General features: G+C 55.5%; 1 protein-coding gene across 4 annotated transcripts in view; it reads right to left on the bottom strand.

The window, feature by feature from the left end:
* The window catches only part of AGO2 (argonaute RISC catalytic component 2), a 117,123-nt gene that overhangs the window by 75,963 nt on the left and 19,050 nt on the right, over nucleotides 1–22,110 (bottom strand). Inside the window, exon 1 of one of the 4 annotated variants that reach the window (XM_086695073.1) lies at nucleotides 3,899–4,082. The exons of the other annotated variants lie outside the window; for them this stretch is intronic. Coding sequence (XP_086551199.1) covers nucleotides 3,899–3,905 — 7 coding nt within the window. The 5' untranslated portion in view covers nucleotides 3,906–4,082. Of the gene's footprint in view, nucleotides 1–3,898; nucleotides 4,083–22,110 lie in introns of those variants that run through there. 4 annotated transcript variants of the gene reach the window in all.

The raw sequence follows: 22,110 nt of genomic DNA, 5'->3' as shown, positions 1-22,110 counted from the left end.
GCTACCGTATAGCTCTTTCCAGAACCTCCAAGTGAGCATGAGTATCAGCGTCCCATAGCCTCTATTTTCCTTTTAGAATTCTGTGTGCGTGGTATTGGGCATCGGCCAGAAACCATGAAGGCAAAAGAAAGTGACAAAAATAGCTCAAGGCCATCCAGCCCGTCCGTGCCACAACGTGGGCCAAGCCGGGCACAGACATCAGCTCCCTCACGCTTTTGGACATCTCTTGAGGAGGGAAGAGGGACTTGTCAGGGTCCCGGCCAGGCGGCGGCCGAGCAGGGCCACGCCACCACCCAGGGCCGGGGGGGTCTCCCGCACACCTTGCTTCCCCCACAGGCTAGAAAGGGACGGGTTCTGACACTGGCCGGGGCACAGACCGCAACGCGGATGCTGTCAGACCAGCCCTCTCCCGCTGCACCCAGCACACACGGCTGCCACTTGGCGAATTCACCTGTTGCCTACACAGGCGGGTCTCACTTACGGCCGCCCAAGCCGACGGAGCTGCATTACACACAGTCACGGCAGCCTTTCCGGTGAAACGAACGGAGGCATTCTCAGAACGGAGCACCAAGAATGCAGAAAGGAACATCTGCTCCCGTCAGCTGGAGGGCAAGTTAAGAGGACACACGCTCTGCGGAACTGCAGTGCGAGACCCCGGGCGGCCAAGGAGCCAGCTGCGATCAAAAACAAAAACTAAACCAGACCTCGCCCAAGTTCCCAGAGGGATGCGTTTTTATCTGGCCAGACGCCCAGACAAGGTGCTTGTGCCCTGACATCCGGTTCAGGCACCGCGGCCGAGAAGAGCCCAGCTGGGACGCACAGACACCCTGCATGGGCCCTGGTGCTCGGCCCCCAGACCTGCGAGGCTGGGGACACCCCTGAGGTGGGCGGAGCCTAGCAGGGGTGCCGGGTCACTGTGTAGGGGGGCTGCACTCTCAGCACACCGGAGCCGGGCGTCCGTGCTCAGGGCTCCGCTGGCCCCACCGGGGCGCTTCGGCGTGACAGTGACCGTCAGCCCAGAGGGCAGCGGGCTCAGAGGACACCCCAAGGCCGGCGCAGACCCCGACCGCGAGTCCCTGCCTGGGAAGTGGGAAGTGACACCCCCCCTTTCTCCAGCAGGAAGACGTGTCCACCCCCTAGGGAGGCGCTCCCGTCCGCTCCTCTCCCTGGGGCGTGTGTGCCCAGCGCCTCCCGCCCTGAACGAGGATGAGGGGAGGAGAACCCAGACGAAACCCCGGGCAGGCTCGCAGACGAGGTGGCGGAAGGACGGCCCTGCGAGGACAGCAGCCAACCGTGGAGTCACAGAGCCCTTCTCTAGAAATGTGTCACCTTCACGCGGGCTACGGTTCCTGTAACTCTTCGTTTCTTCCCCTCGTGGTAAAAACCCTCTGGGAAATTCCAATCTGCCGCCCGGTTCTTGGCCACGCCCGAAGAAGTGGCCCTGAGAGGCAACCCCGAGAGGGAGGGGCCAGTCGCTCTGGGGGGCGAGGGGACACGGCCCTGGGCAAGGCAGGTGTTCCTGGGTGACGGTGGGGTCCTGGCCGGTGCCCAGGGCCGCGCGCAAGGCGAGGGGAGTCGGCAGGAGGACTGCCACCAAAACGCCTCGCTCGAGTTTTGTGGCTGAATGAGTACCAGTCTAAAAATACTTTAACCTCGTTTTACGAACAAAACAGCACGTACAGGATACATGTCACACACGTAGCTTCAGGATGAAGCACAAAACAAACATCCAACCACCCTCATGCCAGTGACTAACAAGGTTATTCTCTATCTTCACTGCAAACTCCCAGAACTTCACCCACAAAAGATTTTTAAATAGACTTTTGTGAAAATCCAACCATCATTTCAAACACTATTTCTTTGAGAAATGGTCCCCAAGCCACCCCCGTGATCTGTAAAAAGAAAACTTCCCCATAAAAGTGGTTTTAATAAACTTTCCCCCATACATCAAAGATGTCCCCTCTGACCCGCCATCTGTCTTTAGCCAATAATATTACACACACTGTAATAAGTCCAAGGAGGAATTCAGGAAATCCTGGAGAAACGTAAATCGCCACCCCCCTTCCGCTGAGGCGTCCCCCCAATGGCTGGGATGGCCACTGTGCACTGCCGTCCTGCTCCGTGGACATGTGGTTCTTTCAAGAGCTTGTCAAGACATTCGGCCACGCGACCTGAGCGCTTTATGAAAGCCCTGAGGACACACGAAAACCACCCCCGGGTGTCTCTCTCTCACGCTTCCCTGTAACGCTTACCAGCTGTGACTCTGTACTTATTTTGTGATTCTCTGACCAGCCACTGCCCCTCCCGCCAGCTCGTGAGCATCGCCAGGGCAGGGCTTGTGTCGGCTTCTGTGCAACCGCGGAAGGAAGGAACGAACAGATGAATACAACACTAGCTCAGTGTCAACACTCAGTCTTCGTAGAAACCCCTCCACCAAGCTGTAACTCAACGTGAGGTGTTTTACGGCAAAAACACGGAGCATCCACGTGGAGACTATGACTCCGTCTTCCACAAGCTGTCTCCACCATCTCAACCAAGGAAGCTGTGTTTATCAAGCATCTACTACGCTCTGGGCGCGACTCCGGGTACCTCCTCGTCTGTCCTCACATCCCCCGTCTCGGACACGAGTTGTCCACACTTCACAGACAGGAACCAGGGCACCCCGGAGGGCGACTCAGTGCCAGGCCAGCAAGGTTTTAGAACCTAAATCCTTCTATCACCCCAAACATACAAGAATCTAACCTCCCGTCTTCTGTTCCCATCCTCTTAAGCAGAAAGTTCACGACTGTGTGCTCTGTGACAGTAATGAATCCACCCTGGTTACCGAGGACATCTCTCCACACCAACAGAAAACGACTAACTACCCCTTCTAGCGTGTGTATTAGTTTAAGCTCTCCCGCAATTCCTTGGGAAGAACCACGTGTGCCGTCCCGGTTAGCCCTCACCGTGGGCCAGACACGTGTGACCCCCAGCTTGCTGCTGGGACACCGGGAAGGTAAGGACAGACCAAGCTGGGCTCAGCTCAGGTCCTGCTGCTATGACAGCCCATGAGTTCTGCCACCAGGCCAAGGTGCCTCAAGTCCTTTTGAGACAGTGGATATGTTTAAGCCAAACACAGTTTCCAAAAGAAATGGGTGGGCTAACAGTGCATAAAGTAGGCCCCCCAAGTTCGTTCCGTTGGCACAGGAGAGCCCAGGAACAGCTGCTACTAAAGTGAGGTCTGACTGTGTGCCCAGCCTCAGGCTACGTGTCCCATTCGCTCCCTGAGCACCTGCTGTGTCCCTGTCCCCGGGGGACTCACTTCAGCAGAGGGCAGGCAGAGAATCACGTCAGGAGCAACCGTGAGGACAGTTCAGGGCAGGCTAAGGTGACATTTCAACTGTGGGACAGGAGAGAAGGGACAGGAGAGAAGGACTGACCACTTGAGGGAAAAGTTAAGATGAGCTCCCTCACGTCTTATTACAAAACAAACTCCAAATGGACACAGATTATAAACAGGCAACGTTTCTAACTGAAACAAAGACATCCAAAGAACTACTTTAAAATTGAATAGTCTTAAAAAACTAAAATTAAAATTAAAATTAAATTAAATTAGTCCTTTATAATTCGGGAGTCAGAATGTTCTCTTTCTTGGAACCAAAATGCAGGTCACCACGGGATTTTTAAAGCTTCTCTGGTTGCCCAAGAAATTCGGAAAATGTTGTGACATAATAACTTCACAAACCTAAAAACATAAACCTGGGTAGACGGTCTACATAGATTCATAAGGATTTGAGACTCCAACGGGAAAACATGGAGAGTGCGCACGGGCAACACCAGTAGCCGACAAACAGAAAACATATTCAGCCCTCATTCAAAAAATGCAAATTGAAATCGTAAACAACTTTTTTTTGCCTACCTGGCATTTAGAAGAGCCGGGGAAAATGATCAGTCTGATTACATCTAAGCTGGCTGGTCTTGAAGGTATGTTACAGAAATCGGTTAAAATCCTGTGCCCTTTGATGAAGTAACTCAGGATACAGGCATTTATCCTCAAGCACGCAGACACCTACACACAACAGCAAGACATCCCCGCCCCGGAACGCATCAACGCCCACCCAACACATGACCGATGAGGACTTCGTCAGCACAAAGTCTGTTAAATAAGCTGTTGCGGTAACCTACCGACACCGCACACAAACAACGACTCCACATACTGGGAAGCGGGAGAAGTTCCACAATGGCGTTGGGGGCAGTCCCATTTGTCATGTATTTACACACGCACACGTGTGGTGTAGGAAGGCTGATAAACAAAAGTGGTGGCTTCTGGGAGGTCATGTGATAAGTTGTCTTTCTGCGCTTTCTGCCTCGATTCTTTTAAGTGGACTATTTATTAGAAAAATAATAATAAAGCTATTTTTTTAAAAACCTACAAAACCAACTTTGAACAAATTTTGGCAGGAGGATAAATGGGTGTTTACTCTATTTTTCTCTGACAATTTCCAAAGTTCAACAAAAACTAAGAGGTGGCAAGCATAGCCAGTACTCCGCCTAAGAGACATCTTTTTAAAAAGTTGCCCAATCCAGGGGGCACCTGGGTGGCTCAGTCGGTTGAGCCTCCGACTTCAGCTCAGGTCATGATCTCGCAGTTCGTGGGTTCAAGCCCCACGTGGGGCTCTGTGCTGACAGCTCAGAGCCCTGGAGCCTGCTTTGGATTCTGTGTCTCTCTCCCTCTGTCCCTTCCCAGCTCATGCTCTGTCTCTGTCTCTCAAAAATGAATCAACGTTAAAAAAAAAAAATTTTAAAAAAAAGTTGCCCAATCCAGGATGTGAGGTGGGTGTGTTAGGATTCCCACGTATATCTGAGGCCCCTCATCCACAGCCACACAGATGCAGACAGGAGGGGCCCAGCTTGGAGGAGACACCCCGTCATCTAGAAGATGGGCAGCCACCAGGCCACCCGCAGGGCCCCACACGCGCAGCCATGAGGTTGTCCTGGGGAGCCCCCTGGCACCTGCCAGTGCCTGGGGACCTGCCCCACGGAGGTAAGCCCGCACGTCCCCTATTTCAAGTCCAAGATTAAAGCCACAATTTGGGTTCTATATCCCAGATAAAGCGAACTCATACTGAAAGTGCACCCAAGGGAAAAAAAAGTAGGGGACCAATTTCTGCCCATTTATAACCGTGCCCCACACGCCTCCTCCCTCCTCCTCCCTTCAGGTTACAGGGTTGAGTCAGTTTCTGAGGTGGCAAGAAACCGCCTCGCTTACGTGCAACCTTTGCAGCAGGCACAAGCGGGGGTCCCGATGCCGAGCACACACGGCCCCTTCCGATGCCACAGCCCGGTTCGGGGAGCGTGGCATCTGCACTCGCGCAGGGGTGCTGCCCGCACAGACAGCCCCGCGGTCCAGCTAGAGCCGTGACCGCCAAATGCAGGTAGCCACCAACGTTTTGTTCACTTTTTAACGGAAAAGAAAACACACACATTGGGAGCACATCTCGCCTGAGGGCAAGCACCTTCTGCAGACGTGCCGTTCCCACGTGGCAGTCGTGGACGGGGTGTGCTGCAACGTGACCTTCTCACTGGGAGCGGCCGGGAACAGGTCTGGCTGCCTCCTGTCTGCCCTTCTGGAAGGAAGGCACGGCCACCGACCAGCTGCGCGAGCCAAGGCTCTTTCCGTGGGACGCACTCCTGACTTCAAGCCCTAACCTGGGTAACGGACGAAGCACACCCAGCAGGCGGGCGTGTAGCTAACGCGAAACCACGGATCCTGATCCATCACCATCAGCTCGTGAGGCCTGATGAACTTAACAGACAAGGAATCAGGAAGAGAAAAATGGTATCAAAAACGAAAGAAACCACAATTTCAGTTCTGTCCCACGGGGCTACTGAGTGAAGGCTTCGCTTTCCGCCTGCCGTGGAAAGAATAAGTGTCTATTTTTACCGGCTAGGCGGCGAAACCCATCATCTCTCCCTCCTCGGCTAACACACAACCCGTGTCACTCAGAACCAAGGCTCTGCATCATTGGCCCGACTGGGGAACTGACAGGTGACCCTGGGTGTCCAGGCTGCAAGGTGGCTGTCCACTGCCGTTATCAGTTATTCTATGTGGTCCAACACAGACGGAAAAGGACGAGCGGGACTGAGGCCAGATGCCCCGGAGGGCTGACGGCCCCACAAAGCAGCTCGGCCGCTTAATGTGGCAACGCAGGCGGGAAGGGGACACACACAACAGTCCCCATGGCCCTTACGGAGGACAAAGTCAGGGGCTTTGTCAGACATTTTGAAGCCATCACACCCAAAAGAAGTATCTTAGATGGGGACCCTGGGGGGCTCAGTCGGCCGAGTGCCTGGCCCTTCATTTCAGCTCAGGTCGTGATTTCAAGGTTCATGCGTTCGAGCTCCGCATCGGGCTCCGTACTGACAGCAAGGAGTCTATTTGAGACTCTCTCTCTCCGTCTCCTTCTTGCTCTCTCTCTCAAATAAATGAAAGGAGGAGGAAGAGGAGGAGGTGTCTTAGACTAGGCCAGCAGGACTCAGCGGGACCCGCTGGTTTGGGCTCAGTTACTGGAGAAGGGCTCTTTCTAAGCCGCTGCCAACCTAGAAGTCCAAATGACTTCAATCCTGACCGAGCAGGCATGAGCTTACATTTCTTTCTGCTGAAGCCAATCGCTTTGCTAAATTCTATCCAGGACAGTCCCGGCTCCCTCCCCATTCCCTGCCAGGCCTGACAGCCGCCCCAGGAGAACACTCCATCTCCCCGCTCGGATGAGTGCCCACCGTGCGGCAGGACCCTCAGCGACCCTGTGCCCTCTGCGCACGGGCCACTCCATGAGCCGCAGGGCGTCCCTGACCTGGCTTCCGCACGCCCACTGCCTCCCCAGCCTGTCCCGCTCCTCGTCTCGGCCCCTGGAAACCAGCCACAGCAGACGTCTCTCTCCTGGAGACCCCACGGTGCCCAGAGCCACCCAGAGCCCCTGCCACCCGACAGGACACTCTTTCAGATGCCGCAGGTTCACAGGACCCACTGACCGCGTCTTTGTCCGGCTGCTCCTGCTCAGTGCATCCCACTAGAGCAACAGAGTAACTCACCACGTTCTCCAACTTACGCCCCGCTCTGTCACACCTCTGTCACGCGTGCAGCCTGCCGATGCCAGCGCCCGATCTACCCGGGACTTCAGGGGTTTGGGGGCCACGCGTGTCCTCCCACACACCCCAAGGCTCACTCGCGTCGCCCCCCCTCGTGAAGCCGTGCGGCCGGCCAGGGCGGTGCATCTGCTCTCAACACCTGGAGAGACGGCCCGGCCTTCACAGGGACCTGACTTCACACTACCTCTGAGGTCCCGGCGGCCCTCTAGCCGAGACAGTTAACGCACGCACGCCTCGGAGCGCCCCGCGCGTCTAAACCCATTTTGGCACTAGTCGTGTGGCACGCATACACACGTCCCTTACGTCGTCCGGAAATCAGGTCCCTCTCGTGATTCTCAAAGCAAAAACAAACAAGACAGACAAAAGCCCGTGGCCACTCAGAAAGGACATCTTGGACCTAGTAAGTTACCCAATGAAAACCTCCTGAAAACATCACTCACTCCCGCAAAACAAGCATCAGAAGGGTTTCTCCTGAGGTCAGAACCAAACACCGAGGCCTGAAATCACCACTTCGACAGGTTTTACCAAGTGCAGAAACAAAAGAAAAAGAAACAACCAACACGACTGGAAACAAAACCGCGAAAGTGCCACGTGGAGAGACAGTCAGTCACCTGCATCAAACTACGGCGGAACCACAGACAACTGTGAGAACTGAAAGAATTCATCAAGCTTGCTGAAAACAAGATTCTAAATATCCACTGCCTCCTTCTACCTGAGCAGCTCCTGATTAGGAAAATGACTTTTACAAAGCTGCCATTTAGAAACAACAAAAACCACAGGTACAAAGGAGGGACGAGGCTAGAATCTGCTTGAAAGATACTTCAATTAATTAGTCTTGCACTTGGTGATAGGCTCAGCCATCTGGCCTCATGTTAACGCATGTTCTCTCTTCAAACCCCTGCAGCACGCTGATAAGTCAGCATCACGGGGGGCTTAAAGATCCAAGAAATGTGCACTGTTCACGGAAAAAGGGAGCCAGATTCTGGGTGGTTGTTCCCGATCAGGATCCTATGAGAAGGTGCGACGTGTGACTCTTATTAATGATATCGCTGAACTACTAAGGCCATTCCCTGCAACGCCTTCCGGTTACTATAATCTGAGTGCCAGGTGCCCGGACAAATGGCACCTCACCTTTCCCGTGAGGTTCAAAACACTTCTGCTAAGGTAGGGAGTGTTGCCATCTTGCAGAAGAGACAGAGACGGACAAGGTGAACTGACTTGCCTGAGGTCGCACAGTCGCAGAGCTGGGACCCGGACTCCGGCGTCTCTGTTTCCAAAGTCTGGACTCTTCCCGGGAAGCCTCCATGCCTCCTCTGGCTCTCTGGCTGGATCATGATGGTTTGGAAGGATCTGGAAGGGCCAGGAGCTCCCAGCTGCCATAACGTGTGACGGCAGTTAGCTGATAGCCCTCATGCAAGAGCACGGTCACGAACGACAACCGGGCACCTGATGGCCGTCCTGAACCACAGAGCCGGTTGTCAGACTCTGCTTCTCAACCCGAAATAGGTCCTAACTGTTTTGGAAGGACAACACGGCGGCAGTCTTAAAGCAACCCAATTCCTTTTGACATCAAGAGCTGGGGGCCACATCCCCTCCCCTTGAGTCTGGGCAGACTGGTGACAGCTTCGACCAGCAGAGCAGGGGAGAAAGGGAAATGAGGCCGGGGATTTGTGAGGCTGGATAAGAAGAGGCCACGCAGCAACCGCTCTGCTCCCGGGAATGTCTGATTTCCAGATACTTCCTCGAAGAACTCAGCCCGAGCCACACAGAAAGGCCATGTGGGCGCCCTGGCCAGCAGGCTCTGGTGAAACCAGCCTTGGTGTCAACCCAGCCCGGGTGCCAGACCTGCGAGTGGAGAGGTGTCCAGATGGTCCCAGCCCTGAGCCACTCCGCTGCCTCCCGGAGGAGGCTTGACGGGGCAGAGAAAGCACACCGCCCCTGGGCCCGGTGCCAATTTCTGACCCAGAGAATCCATGAGCACAACAGCTGTGGCTTTGCACCACTCGGTCTGGGGGGCTCTTCCCACAGCACCCAGAACAAACACCACATCTTTTACAGGCCCACCGACCAGAGCTTCCTGGTCGCAGTGCTGTTCCCTACGAGGGCCCCCAATTCAGTACAGACTGTTCAGATGTCCAGCTGCCAGCCAGTCCTGTTACGATAAAGAAGGCCACAGGACTGGGGCGCCTGGGTGGCTCAGTCGGTCGAGCCTCTGACGACCTGGGCTCAGGTCATGATCTCATGGCTCAGTTCAGAAGTTCAAGCGCTGCACCCTGCTTGCTGCTGTCGGCGTGGAGCCTCCCTCTCTCTGCCCCTCCCCTGCTTGCTCTCTCATTCTCTCTCCCTCAGAAATAAATAAAGCAATGAAAAAAATAAAAAATAAAGAAAGAAGGCTGCACGAGGACACCTTAAATACGTATGTTGTGGAGGAAGGCTCACTGGGGAGTCTTCCGGCAATCATGTCCCCACTCAAGGACGTGGAGGAAACTAGCAGACAGCTCAGCACACGGATGGGCATGTGGCTGCGAAGCCCCCAGAAGAAACGGGCTTTCTGATGCCCTGCGGGGCTCACAGGAAGGGAACATGTCTAAGGGCAGAAAGAAAACAAAAAGAGATATTGGTCGGTCAGCTGAGCACAAGCGGTTCCCCTGGGATCCAGGGTTGATGCAAGGCCGGTCTGAACCCGGGCCCCAAGTATGACAAAAACACCATGCTGATTGGTCCCATGTTGCCTTAGAGGCTGCCGGCCTCCCGTGACCCTCCGGGTGTTCCGGCAGCCTGCAAGTCCGTGGCCAAATGTCCGGCACGCCCCTCCCGCCCCCTCCCTCAGCTTCGGACTCACATGCTTCATGGAGGGAGGGCGTAACAGCCATCAGAAGAGGGTCCTGGGCACCTGGGGGACTCAGCAGGTTGGGCCTCCGACTCTTGACTTCAGCTCAGGTCATGATCTTGCTGTTCAGGGGATCCAGCCCCACATCAGGCTCTGTGCTGACCGTGCGGAGTCTGCTTGGAACTCTCTCTCCCTAGCTCTCTCTGCCCTTCCCTTGTGTTTTTTTTTCTCTCTCTCTCTCTCAAAATAAATAACCATTAAAGAAAAAAGAAAAGAGGAAAAAAAAGGAAAGGAAAAAGAAAAGGAAAGGAAAGAGAAAAGAAAAGAGAAGAAAAGAGAAGAGAAAAGGAAAGGAAAGGAAAGGAAAGGAAAGGAAAGGAAAGGAAAGGAAAGGAAAAGAATAGAGCTGTCCCAGGCCCACACCTCCGGGAGCATCTGTTGGGGGCGAAGAACTATGGTGTCCTCGCCGGGCCCAGCCCTTGCCTGCAGACCAGGGTGGAATCAGGGACAAGGCTCCAGCCACCCCTCCCCCTCTCTGCTGTGACTCTCCCCTCTCAGTCAGGCTGTTCCCATCTTCAACAAAATGAGACAGAGACAGAGAAAAGACCTCCTAAGACCCTGGAGAGGAAACCGCACATCAGCTATAAAGCAGCTCTGATTAGACAGAAGCGAACGTCAAGGGTGAGGCGTCCCCAAGAAAGAGAAGTAACATCCCGAAGCACCGAAACAAGCAACTCTGAACCCACGAGTGCGAGCGGGAAGACACCGTAAGGAACTAACACAAAGTCGTTCACGGGTGAAAAGCGAGCCCGGCCAGACTCCAGGACAGAGCGGTCTTTGGATCCCACAGTCCGCCCCCCAACCGTCGAGCCACTGGTTGCGTTTACTCCTAACTGTCCCCCAGCTCTGCAGCCGGGCGGGGCCCCCACCACGCGCACGCACGAAGTGCTCTCCCAGGGTCATCGCGTCACACGGTCAAACCTCGGCCCGGCAGTGCCCTCGGCCGCACCTGACAACGAGCGGGCCCGCTCCTCGTGACTCCTCGCGTCTCAGCCCTGGACCCCCGCTCCCCAGCTCTGCCCCTTCATCCACCAGCACCCTCTACACCCTGAGCACCCCTGGAGGCCTCTCCGGTCCACATGCCCCCAGGCACCTCTCAGGGCTCCAGCTTCACGTGCTGCACACCGTGCAGACTCGAACGTGTCCCGTGCTAACTCCCGCCCTCCCTCACGCCTCCCCGCCCGCTCGCCGGCCCTCCCCTCTCCCCGCCCCTCTGAGTTGGCCACACTGGGAGCCTCCCAGTCCCATCCTCCCAGCACCACTGCCCCTCCCCAAATCAGGAGGATCCCCCTCACCCCTCCAAACCCACCTGACAGAGTCACCAAGACCCCGCATTACTCCCCCCCCCACCACCCTCGACGGGGTCTTCGTCTCAATCATGAGGCCACCGCTCAGGCCACCACGATGCTGTCACCCGACTCTCCCTCACACCCGGCCTGTGACGAAACCTCCCTGCCTCCACCTTCACGATGCCCCCCGTGGACCCGGAGTCTGCCAGCTCCCCGCTCCGCCTTCCGTGAGCACACGGGTGCAAACCTGCAGGACTACTCCGCAATTCCTAAGTGGTCCCCCCCCCCCCCCCCGCCATGTCCACACAGCGGTCAGAAGCTGGCAGGCAAACTGTGTCACTCTGCGCCCCCAAATCCGCGCCCCCCCCCCCCTCGGCCACCCTGCCAGCTCTTGCTCCCCCCTCCGCCCGCGGCTTCCACCCTGCCTTCCCTCCACCCAAACACTCCTCCTCAGAGGCCTGTGGCCCGCGCACTTGTTTTCAGGAGCCACCTTCTCAGGGACACCTCCTTGTCACACGTGGCATCGCCCGGCCCCTCCTGCTCTACCATGTCCCGGGCTCCGGCCCTCTCGGCCTGCCACGGCCGGGCCACCCCACGCCGCCCCTGTGCCGGTGAGACCGGGGAGACGCACACGCCGCTTCCTGCGGGCGAGGGGATGCTCGGCCGTCGCCCACGGCGGCTGCGCCGGGCCGGGCACCCAGCCCACACGGCCCTGGAGAGACGCACGGGAAACAGACACTTCTCGGTTCCTGCGAGAGCGGTTCTGAGTCTGCCTTAAGAGCTTCCTGCACCTGGACAACCGCGTCTCTCTGCAGTCACTCTTTTCTACAAGGAACGCTTCAGAGTCCCGTTTTAAACAGAGCATGAGAGAGGCTGCAAATAAATATTACGAAGGGAAAGCTGCAGCTTCTGTTTATATCTTTCTTTTGTGATCAACACGGATTCTCGTTACACATGAAAATACTCCCAGCCTGGGCACCTGCAGGGTCCGGTTTGCAACGCGGCCGCTGTGAAAGGAAAGAAACACACTTCCTCTCCTCAGCAATATATTCAGCAATCAAGCATTTCATCTCAGACATTATTGTAAGGATGCTCCCGTGTTTATTTTAAATTACAATCCCTGTACGTTGTGAAAAGTAATGCTATTTTAAAGAAAACAAGGCACACGTTCATCAGCACATATCATGGTACGATTACCAAAAATAAACAAACAAATCCCAGAATGCCCCTTGCACCAAGAAAAGCATCTGAAAAGACTAAGTAACACGAGCTTCGGCTTTGAGTAATCTCCCTGCTCTCTTCAGCAAGGCTCCTGCCGCAGACACCTGAGGTTCACTCCAACTTGACCGGAGTCCCCTCACTTGGAATGAATACAGCTCCCTGAGGGGACACCGAAAAGCAAGTTTACCAAAAGACAGACACCAGAAAGTTCCCTCAATCGGTGCTGCTGGACATCTGAGATGTCGCTTCTAAATACCGACATCCCGTAGAGGTACAAGTTTTTGTTTTTATTTTGTTTTGTGTCAGGATAATTAATTAGGATTTCTTGAAAATCCAGCAGGTAGAATCCCCAGGACTGTTAGCCCTCTTTACTCAATTTTTCCGTAAGAGAGACAGGCCCACAACGTAACGTAAATAGGAATGTGCTCGGTGTTCTTTAAAGGGCTGGAAAGAAATTCGGACACCTGCACGCATCTCAGATCATGGACCCTGCCAGGTGCAGGATGCTTCTGTCTTTAAACGACACAATCGCGGCCTTTTCCCATTCACGTCAGGCTCCAGTCCCTGGCTGGATCGCATCCGTCTTGACACCGAGTAAGGGGGGCGAGGGGGCACTTTCCCCAGCACCCTCTGCAGCTGGGTGAAGCCCGGAGACTAGGTCCCCTGGGTCCTAGTGGACCCCATTTAGCATAAGGTGGGACCCCAGGGCCACGTCTGCTGCCACCTTCGAGCCCAAAGCTGAGCCTGGAAATCTGGGTTCAGGAAGGGGCACGCATAGAATGATCCGGGGCCAGTTTTGGGGGTTTTTTTGTTTTGCTTCTGTTTTTCGTAACCATATTAGGACTCACACGACAAAAAGGTACCTCCTTAACTGTTTTACAGCGTATGATGCAGTGGCTTTAGCAGATCCATCAGCACCGTCTGGTTTCGGGACACCTTCACCGCCCCAGAAAGAAACCACACACCCCGCAAGGAGTCACTCCTACCCTCCCCCTCCACCCCCGGTGACCAGTCATCTGCTCTCCTGTCTCTGGATTTCCTTGCTCTGGGCACCTCACGGACACAGACTCACACGCCTGGCTGCTTTCACCGAACACGATGCTTTCAAGGTTCACCTACGCTGCAGTTTTCACAGAGTCTCCGTGAGGAGCGCGTTCCTGGCACCGGCTCCCGGGCTCACAGACGTGGCAGGTGGCTGGCCGCAGACTCAGGTGGACGGCCCGCCCTGGCCAACGAACTGTGTGGAGTAGCCACGACCGTCCGAGGCTTTCAGAAGAACCCGGTGTTTGCACCAGGTTCCTGGGGGGCGGGGGGGGGGGGGGGGGGGGCAACGAGGCTGAGTGCAGCAGCACCGAGGGAGCCCAGCCGTCCAGGCCACCAGAGCACCCGGCCTTGATGGCAGAACTGCCTCCCTCGCCAGCCCACGGCGGCCCAGGTGCACAACCCGCGGGCCCGGAGCAGACGTCGTTTGAAGACGGAGTTCCGGGGGCACTCGGTAAATGATGCAATGGACAGCACGTGTCCCTAAAACCACGTGAGTGACCAACGCAAGCTCTGCACTGTGGGCAAAGTCAGGAAGTCACCGGGCAACGGGCAACGGGCAACGGCCTCCGGCCAGGAGTTAACCTCCACGAGCCTGAAAATTACGTGAGCAAAACTGTTCAGGTGTGCCGGAATTCACGGCTGACTGTGTGTACAAACACTGACGCCAACACACCAGCGATAAAAAGGCAACCGTGAGGCCACGGGGGAACCTGAGCCCTGACCGTCCCTCTGCCGGTAGGGACCAGCCATCGCTTGGGAGTCCTGGTACGTGACCCCACGTTTCAAGAGCCCTCGTCGTTAGAGACGCACACTGAAGTCCGTGTGGACGAATGACGACGTGTAGGACTGCCTTCGAATTGTTCCAGAAAGGAACCCAAACCGGCCACGTGTTAGGACTCCTGGAGGCCGAGGGAGGAGTGCTCGGGAGTAAGAAATGCGCCTGGAAGTGTGCCAACTGACAGATGGAACGGCACGCGAGGGGCCCGGGCGGTCCCCCGTGGCTGGGGCTGCCCGCGGTGCGGGGGTTACCGCCACACTGCGCGGGGCCAAGGCCCAGCGATCCCCTCCTCTGGCCACTTCCCCCGACCGTGGACTGGACAGGAACACGAGTGATGAGACACGTGGCTGAGGAAGCTCTATGAGACGGTTCCTTAGAGAAAGGGGGAAGCTTCGAGCCTGCTCAGGGCCTCCACGGCAGCCGGGGAACCTCACGGCTCTCGTGTGGGGGGACCAGCAGGCTTACCGGGGTCCTCGGGGAAGGGACAGGCCGACGAACTCCCGTGAGGTGAAACAGAGTCAAACATAACTGTTTGCCCCACTCTGCTATTGACATCTCATGCCTTCGAGTTGTGAAATACATTAGACACGGCCAATATGACAATTGACGCAGAATGCTGTTTTTTATGATTATAAACTGATAGGCTCGCGCTAAAAATTTACAACTCAGGAGGGCTTACTAAAAATACGTAAGATTCTCCCATGCTTACGGACACAGAGAAAAAAAACACCAGTGTGCAACGTCTTTTCAAACGTCAACTACATCTCGATTTGCCTAAAGTCAGCAGGCAGATTCCAAACTCTCAACAGGGGCTCAGGGAGACTCCTCAGCAGGGCTCCCAACACCCGTGCGCTCACACAGAGGCACCCGGGGCTCCCCCACGCTGCGCTCTCTTCCCACAAGGCAAACAGGGAACAACGGTGACATCGTCCAAAAGCCAATGCTCTCAGTGCAGCATGGAAAACGTAGCAAACCGTCCTGTGTATCCCCTGATAAAAATGTCACACACGGGGCACCTGGGTGGCTCAGTCGGTTCAGCGTCCAACTTCGGCTCAGGTCACAATCTCGCGGTCCGTGAGTTCGAGCCCCGTGTCGGGCTCTGTGCTGACAGCTCGGAGCCTGGAGCCTGCTTCAGATTTTGTGTCTCCCTCTCTCTCTGCCCCTCTCCTGCTCATGCTCTGTCTCTGTCTTTCAATAATAAATAAAGGTTAAAAAAAATTTTTTTTAAATGTCACACACATTTGTAATTTTGGCAAAGCTTTAAGGCACAGAAAAGTAAGAATTTTATAATTTAAAAATATCTTAACTGGAAACAACTCCGAAGGTCTACTGTCCAGGGAAGGGATAAAACAGAATGCGGTACGTCCCCGCGATGGAATGTTCTCCAGCCGTAGAAAGGAATGAAACACTAACACCCACTGCAGTGCCGTGAACCCTGAAGATACTCTCAGGTTATACAAGAGGTACCATTCTGGACGCTCCTACAAGCAGAATCATGGGACATACGGACTTTGGTACCTCCTATACTCTTGCGGAGGAGAGTGGTGGCCAGTGGGTACAGGGTTCCTGCTCGGCGTGGGTCGGGGGGGGGGGGGGTGGTGACAGAATTCTGGAACTGGGAGAGAGGCAGTGGTCCCCAGACTGTGAGTGCGCGTGAGGCCACTGAATGGTACGCTCTCAAATGGAGAACTTTACGTTATGCGTTATCTTACACACCCACAGGGAACGTGTGACCATCCTGTGCTCTCAGCCCTGGGCCCCTTCACGCTCGTGGAGAGGAACGGGCCTTCCTCTGCCCGCTGTGGCACGGAGCTCGCCTGCCGGACCCGGTTATCGGCACTATAACTCATCCTTCAGATCTTTAACCACATCACATAAAAAATACAGTGGTAATTTGGGGCTTTGTGAGCTATATCTTGAACAAATAAAGCTGTTGTTTTCTCGAGTGTTAGTGTTATACCAGAGAGGGCTAAGCATCCCAACATGGATCTCAGCATGGTCCCCCCACCCCCTGTCCCCTCTAGCACGCCTCCCTTGTGCCACTCAGTGCACACTCCGGGCCCCCAGCCACGCTCCAGGGGCAGAACGCCAGTCCTGAACAGCCCGTGTGGCCTGCACTCTGCTTCCCAGTCATCAGAGGAGGCCCAGCAGGTGCCCACAGAGGGCAACACAGCGGAGGGCCCGAGCAGACAGCACTCACGAAAACCCCAAGGAGCGGGCGTGGGCTGAGAGAAGGTCACGGCAAGCGTTCGGCGACCTCGCCCAGAGCTGCTCGCTCGTGGCCACGGGCTCCAGGAAAACCACTGAGTCCTACACTCGGCCAGCAGAGCGTCTGTGGTTTGAGGCCACTGATCTACCCTCCCCGAAACACCCAGAAGCCCTACATGCTGAGGGAGCCAGACGAAAGCAGTAAAAGGGAGGGACGTCCCTGCAGACTTCTTACTTTCTAGTGGCTTCCAAGAGTGATACCAGGGTCACCTGCTGGGTCACAGAGCAGATTCAGGACGTCCAAATGGTCCCACGGGTGGTCAGGGTGGGATCCCACACAGGGCTAGCACAGCTGAGCAGAGGAGCCGACCGTGAAGCCGTTGTCCGATCTGTCCATCCACAGCATCCAGTGCCCCTCCTTCCCACTGGCGCCCCTCGCTGCACACCCACCGGGGTGGGACCTGCTGACATCGTCTCCCAGGGACCCGAGCCACTGCTGGCTTCGCTCCGCGGGCCACAGCAGCGTAGGGATCGGGGAGGTGGGATCAGGCTGCTGGGGGGGAACAAAACAAGCCTCCGACTGGACAAAAGACCCAGGCATTCTTACTTAGCTATTTGGCAAGGCTTCCCGAGATGCCCACTCTGAGCAGACCCTGGAGGGAAGGAACGTCCATCAGCAGGAAATGGGTGGGCAGGACCAGAACCACGACCAGGGACCAGACGCCTCAAGGGCACGAGGGCAGAAGGGGGAGAGGCTGGCGTGGGCCTGGTGAGGTCACACTGGGTCGTGATGCCAGGCTCCAGGGCTCACAGTGTGTTCTATAAATAGCTGGCAACCTCTGCGACCGGCCAAGCAGGCAGTGTGATCACAGCAGGCCACGGCGGCCCCCTGCCCACTGCCCTCTGGCCTCGGTTCCGGCCACGGCGGGGTTTGAGCATGCGCCTGTCCCGCACCCCTCCCTCGGGCCCACGGATGTTGCCCCCCGTCCCCCAGCTCCGCTGTCCAACAACGCCCCCCTCCCCACCGTCTCAGTAGACTCCCTGCACCAGACGCACTGTGTCTGTCCACCAGTTGTCTGCTCCCCCAGGTCATAAGCTCCCCGAGAGCAGGAGCCCCCTGGGTCTGCATCACCTCAGCAGCCTGCACATGGCTCAGCCCACGGCAGGTGCTCCCACACACTGAGGGAGGAAGGCACGGTGCCAGACTGCAGAGACACAGGTGAGGAGCACAGGGAACAGGGAGGGGAGGGCCCCGCACCAGTCCGGGCAAGACGGCAAGGTCTCTGCCCTGTCCCCGGGCCAGGGCTGGGACAAGGCAGCGCATCAGTTAGCACACTCTTCGAAAGTTTTCAAACGCTCGGAGGTGGACGCCTGCTGGTTAAGAATCAATTAGAACACTTTTCTCTATGTGGGTCACACCATTCACTCATCTTTTTCTAGAGCAGGTCAGAAGCTACTACGAAAGCACACACACCATCCTGAACAGCAGCCACAGAGACCACGCTTTACCTGAGCACACCCACCAACAAATCCCCAAGCGGGCTTCTGGCTGTTCCTGGGGGGGTGGGGGTGGGGGGGAAGACACTCTGTGTTTAAATCCAGTGGCAACAAGGAGCCAGCAGGACAGGCGGTGGGGAAGGGGGTCACTCCCCGTGCCCCAAGAAAACTGTCTTAAACTCATTCCGGACACAAGCCAGGAATGGAGGTCGCTTGCAGACTGCCAGGCTCGCTCAGACGAACCCCCCAACTCAAGAAGTACCGAAACAAGGACGAAAACTCATCCGTATCGGCTGGCGAAGACAGAGGCTCTCTTTACAGAACGACCTTTACAAACACTTCCACAAAAAGCACAAACAGAATTCACGAAACTGAAGACGCCACTCAGTGAAGCTGCCTATTTCCAAAAAGAACACAAGACCCCTTGCCGACAACCCGAAACATGGAGCCAGCAGGCCGGGCCTCACTTCCTTCCGCACCAAAGATGGGGAGTCCTCTTCCTACCCACCCACACCCGCGCCAAGGTGCCGGCCCGCCCGGAGGACGCAAGCACAGCCCCCGAGCCCCTCACGCGGTCGCGGCCAGGCCACACACGCGAGAACCCAGACTCCAAATCTGACTCCCTCCTTGGCGGTTTCATTAAAACACGTTCGTAAGGCTCGCTGCACTTTCATTAGCGTGGACTCTCTAACACTCTCTGCCATCAGATAGTCACACACCCATCATTCCACAGAGAGAACAGGACTTAGGATTCTCCTAACGCAGCAATTCTCGAAGAGGGGTCCCATGAATTCCTGGGGGGGTTGGGTGGGGGAAGAGGGGTCCCCAGGAGCCTTTGAGGGCGTTTCCCAAGGTCACAAGTATTTTCGGCACGACACCGAGACATTATTTACCCTCTGTGTACACGGAAGGGTCAACGGCCGGTGAGACCGCAGGTGCCGATACCCGGCTGGGCGGCGGCTCAGCACTGGACCCGCGCGAGGCAGGGAGGCCGGGCTCCCCAGAAGTGCCCCGCGTGAAGGATTCATCTCATGAAACACTGACTCTTCAGCCTTTTCTATCTGTGTGAGGAAACAGGAAGTGTGCGTCTCCCGAAACGCGGCGGCTGTCTCCTCGTCTAGAGGAAAAGTACTGGCATGAGTGTCAGGCCGCGAGCTGAGCGTCCTTTTCCCGGGGGGGGGGGGGGGGAACGGCCTTGGGTGGGGGACAGACGCATCCCCGGCCCTGAACCTAGTGGGCCTGCCACTCCAGAAGAGCCGCCGGGATCTGCTGCAAGGATACGAGGCAAGCTTTGCCGCCAAAATCCAAATTGTGGAAAACGCGTACTCACCCCCACGAGCTTAACAGAGACTTCTTTCTGATAAGACGTGTGGCGACATCCACGAATACGCTGTGTGACCGTGTGCAGTGACATGTGCCGATGTTTGGAAAACCCGCGCAAGTCAGCGAGCCAATAGTGTCCAACACCTGCCGCGTGACATCACACCCAGCTAAGTAACCGATTCCGCTGCACCTATGTGGTTTCAGATCCCGCTGCCACCAGCTTCTAAGAAACTACTATTGGCTGAGTTTGGGGGTGGTAACAAAGAGGAACAGCCACAACCGTCTGAAAAGGCTACTTAAATACTCCTCCTGGGCGCCTGGTGGTTCAGACTCTTGATCTCAGCTCAGGATCATGATCTCAGGTCCTGAGGTCCTGAGGTCCTGAGATCGAGCTCCGCGGTGGCTCAGCACAGAGCACGGAGCCTGCTTGGGATTCTCTCTCTCCCCCCACCCCTCCCCTACTCATGCTCTCTAGTGTGCTCTCTCACTCTCAAAACAAACACTCCTCCCCCCTTTCAGCTGTTTATCTGTGTGAGGCCAGACTTTTTCCTTGCACTTCAACAAAAACAACACATCCCCGTAGACTCAATGTGGAAGGCAGCCGCTTGCATTAGGCCAAACCTTAAGGCGATTTACAAAAAGCGTAAAACAGTATCACTCTTCTCACTACATTTTTTTTGTTTGTTTTTTAAAAAGTTACCTTTCATTAAAAAAAAAACGATCTATGAACACACATCTCCTAACGTGTGCAATCTATTAATTGACATCTATTAACATATGCTCTCTTTACTATGCATGCATTATTTTGTAGGCTCCTTGGGTCTAATTTCTAACACGGTAATTATTAATAGATAAAACCCACGGAAACAAGGGTCTTTGGGGTCCTTGATCATTTGAGACGTTACACAGGTCCTGATGCAGAAAGCTGTCAGAGCCACTGTCTGAACTGCTCATTTTGTGGGTGTGGACTGTCATCCAGACTATCTTCTGAAAACACTGCGGCTCTGCCACAGGCTTCTCCAGGAATAATGGCCCCACCTGCAGCCACTGGGGACACACAGGAAACTCCAACTGTTGGGGCCCCACAGAGGTTCGTGGTCTAGCAACCCCGCGGGCTAGCTGGGAGGGCCCGCCCCAGGCAGCTGGGCTCTGGGCAGTGCAGTTCAGACGTGCTCATCAGCGGTGCCGCGTGTCGCGGACACGGGACGTGAGAAGGACAGACGGCCCCAGATGGTCCTCTCTCTCTAGGAAACTGCCAACCAAAAAAAGGAAATGGACACACACAAAATGTCAACAGAACAAACACAGAGTTAATCATTAATAAACAGTCCCTGCTTGTTCCAAAGTTAGTGCAATGATCCACGGTAGACCTCAGTGGATTAAGTTAATTTACAAACGTCTTTGGATTAACCCACTTAGCATTCTCCTCCAACAGAAACAACCCAGAACGGAGAGGGAGGCAAGTACACAGTCTGTACCAGCAGCGAACTTTCGGAATCCAGGAACAGAGGCCAGTGCGCGTTTCCAGTACTTTTGTTTTCTCTTTTGGAGGTGGGGGAGGTTTTGGCAAATCATCAAATCAGTTCCGAGTTCATTCAGCCACTCCAGTTTAAACAACTATTTATCAAGCGCTCAACTCAAAGGCAGCAAACATCATTCGCTTCAAAATACATAAACTCTCACCAGGGAAAAGATTTGAGCAAACAGCTTCCTTGCCCAGCTACTATTCTGGAGAATTACGGGCCTGATGACGGCCCCTCGCCAGCCCCGGGGGCTCAGTCGGAGGTGATCCTACCAAGAGCCTTCACCCTATCACCCAATCCTGGTCATCATCCTTCACAAAAGTCTGAAGTGGTCTCAGACATCGGTAAGCGGCAGGGGCAGCTTCAGAAAATGCCTCAGATATTAACAAAGGTGTGGTTGGTGGAAATCCCCCCAAGTGTCGAGTTCTGCAGGGTCAGAGTCACAAAGTATACCAGAGGGCATCACAGACCCACGGCTTAAAAAAAGAAAGCAGGGGCGCCGGGGTGGCTCAGTCGGCTAAGCGTCCGACTTCGGCTCAGGTCATGATCTCGCGGTTCTTGGGTGCGAGCCCCGCGTCGGGCTCTGTGCTGATGGCTCGGAGCCTGGAGCCTGCTTCGGGTTCCGTGTCTCCCTCTCTCTCTGCCCCTCCCCTGCTCGTGCTCTGTCTCTCTCAAAAACAAGTAAGCGTTAAAAAAATTATTTTTTAATAAAAAAAAAAAAAAAGAAAGAAAGCAAAAGCAGAACCCAAGTCAGTTTTCATTAATTCAGAAGAGCATTCTAAAAAACTTTTCAACTGATTGCTCTTTCGTCTCTGCTGCTGCAAAGATTTCTCTTAAAGGATCCTCTACATTTGCATAATGGTGGCAAAGCAAAGAGCTACTCTCCTGGCGTTCAACCACGGGAGCGGGCCCACTGGTGTGTGCCAGGTCCTCCCGATATCCAGATGCCGCCGATGGGGGTCAAGGTCCTGGACCCTGTAGGCAGCTCCATGTCTGGGCTCCAGCACGGCCTGCTGTGCCTCAGTTTCCTCACTGGCAGTACTGACTAGGGCCACGTCAGCACACCTGAAGCACCGCACAGGTACAGAACACCTGAGCTGAACTGCCCCCCCCCATCCCCCACCCCGGTCCTCACTCTGCAGAAGTCACTTCCGGAGCCTCGTGATTCTCCTTCCGTCTTCATCACACACACCTGCGGCCATCCACGTG

This window comes from Puma concolor, chromosome F2 (genome assembly GCF_028749965.1).
Source record: "Puma concolor isolate L17-30 chromosome F2, mPumCon1.1.hap2, whole genome shotgun sequence".
Classification (NCBI taxonomy): domain Eukaryota; kingdom Metazoa; phylum Chordata; class Mammalia; order Carnivora; family Felidae; genus Puma; species Puma concolor.
Note: the sequence above shows the minus strand (reverse complement) of the source record. Positions and strands in the feature narration are given on the sequence as shown.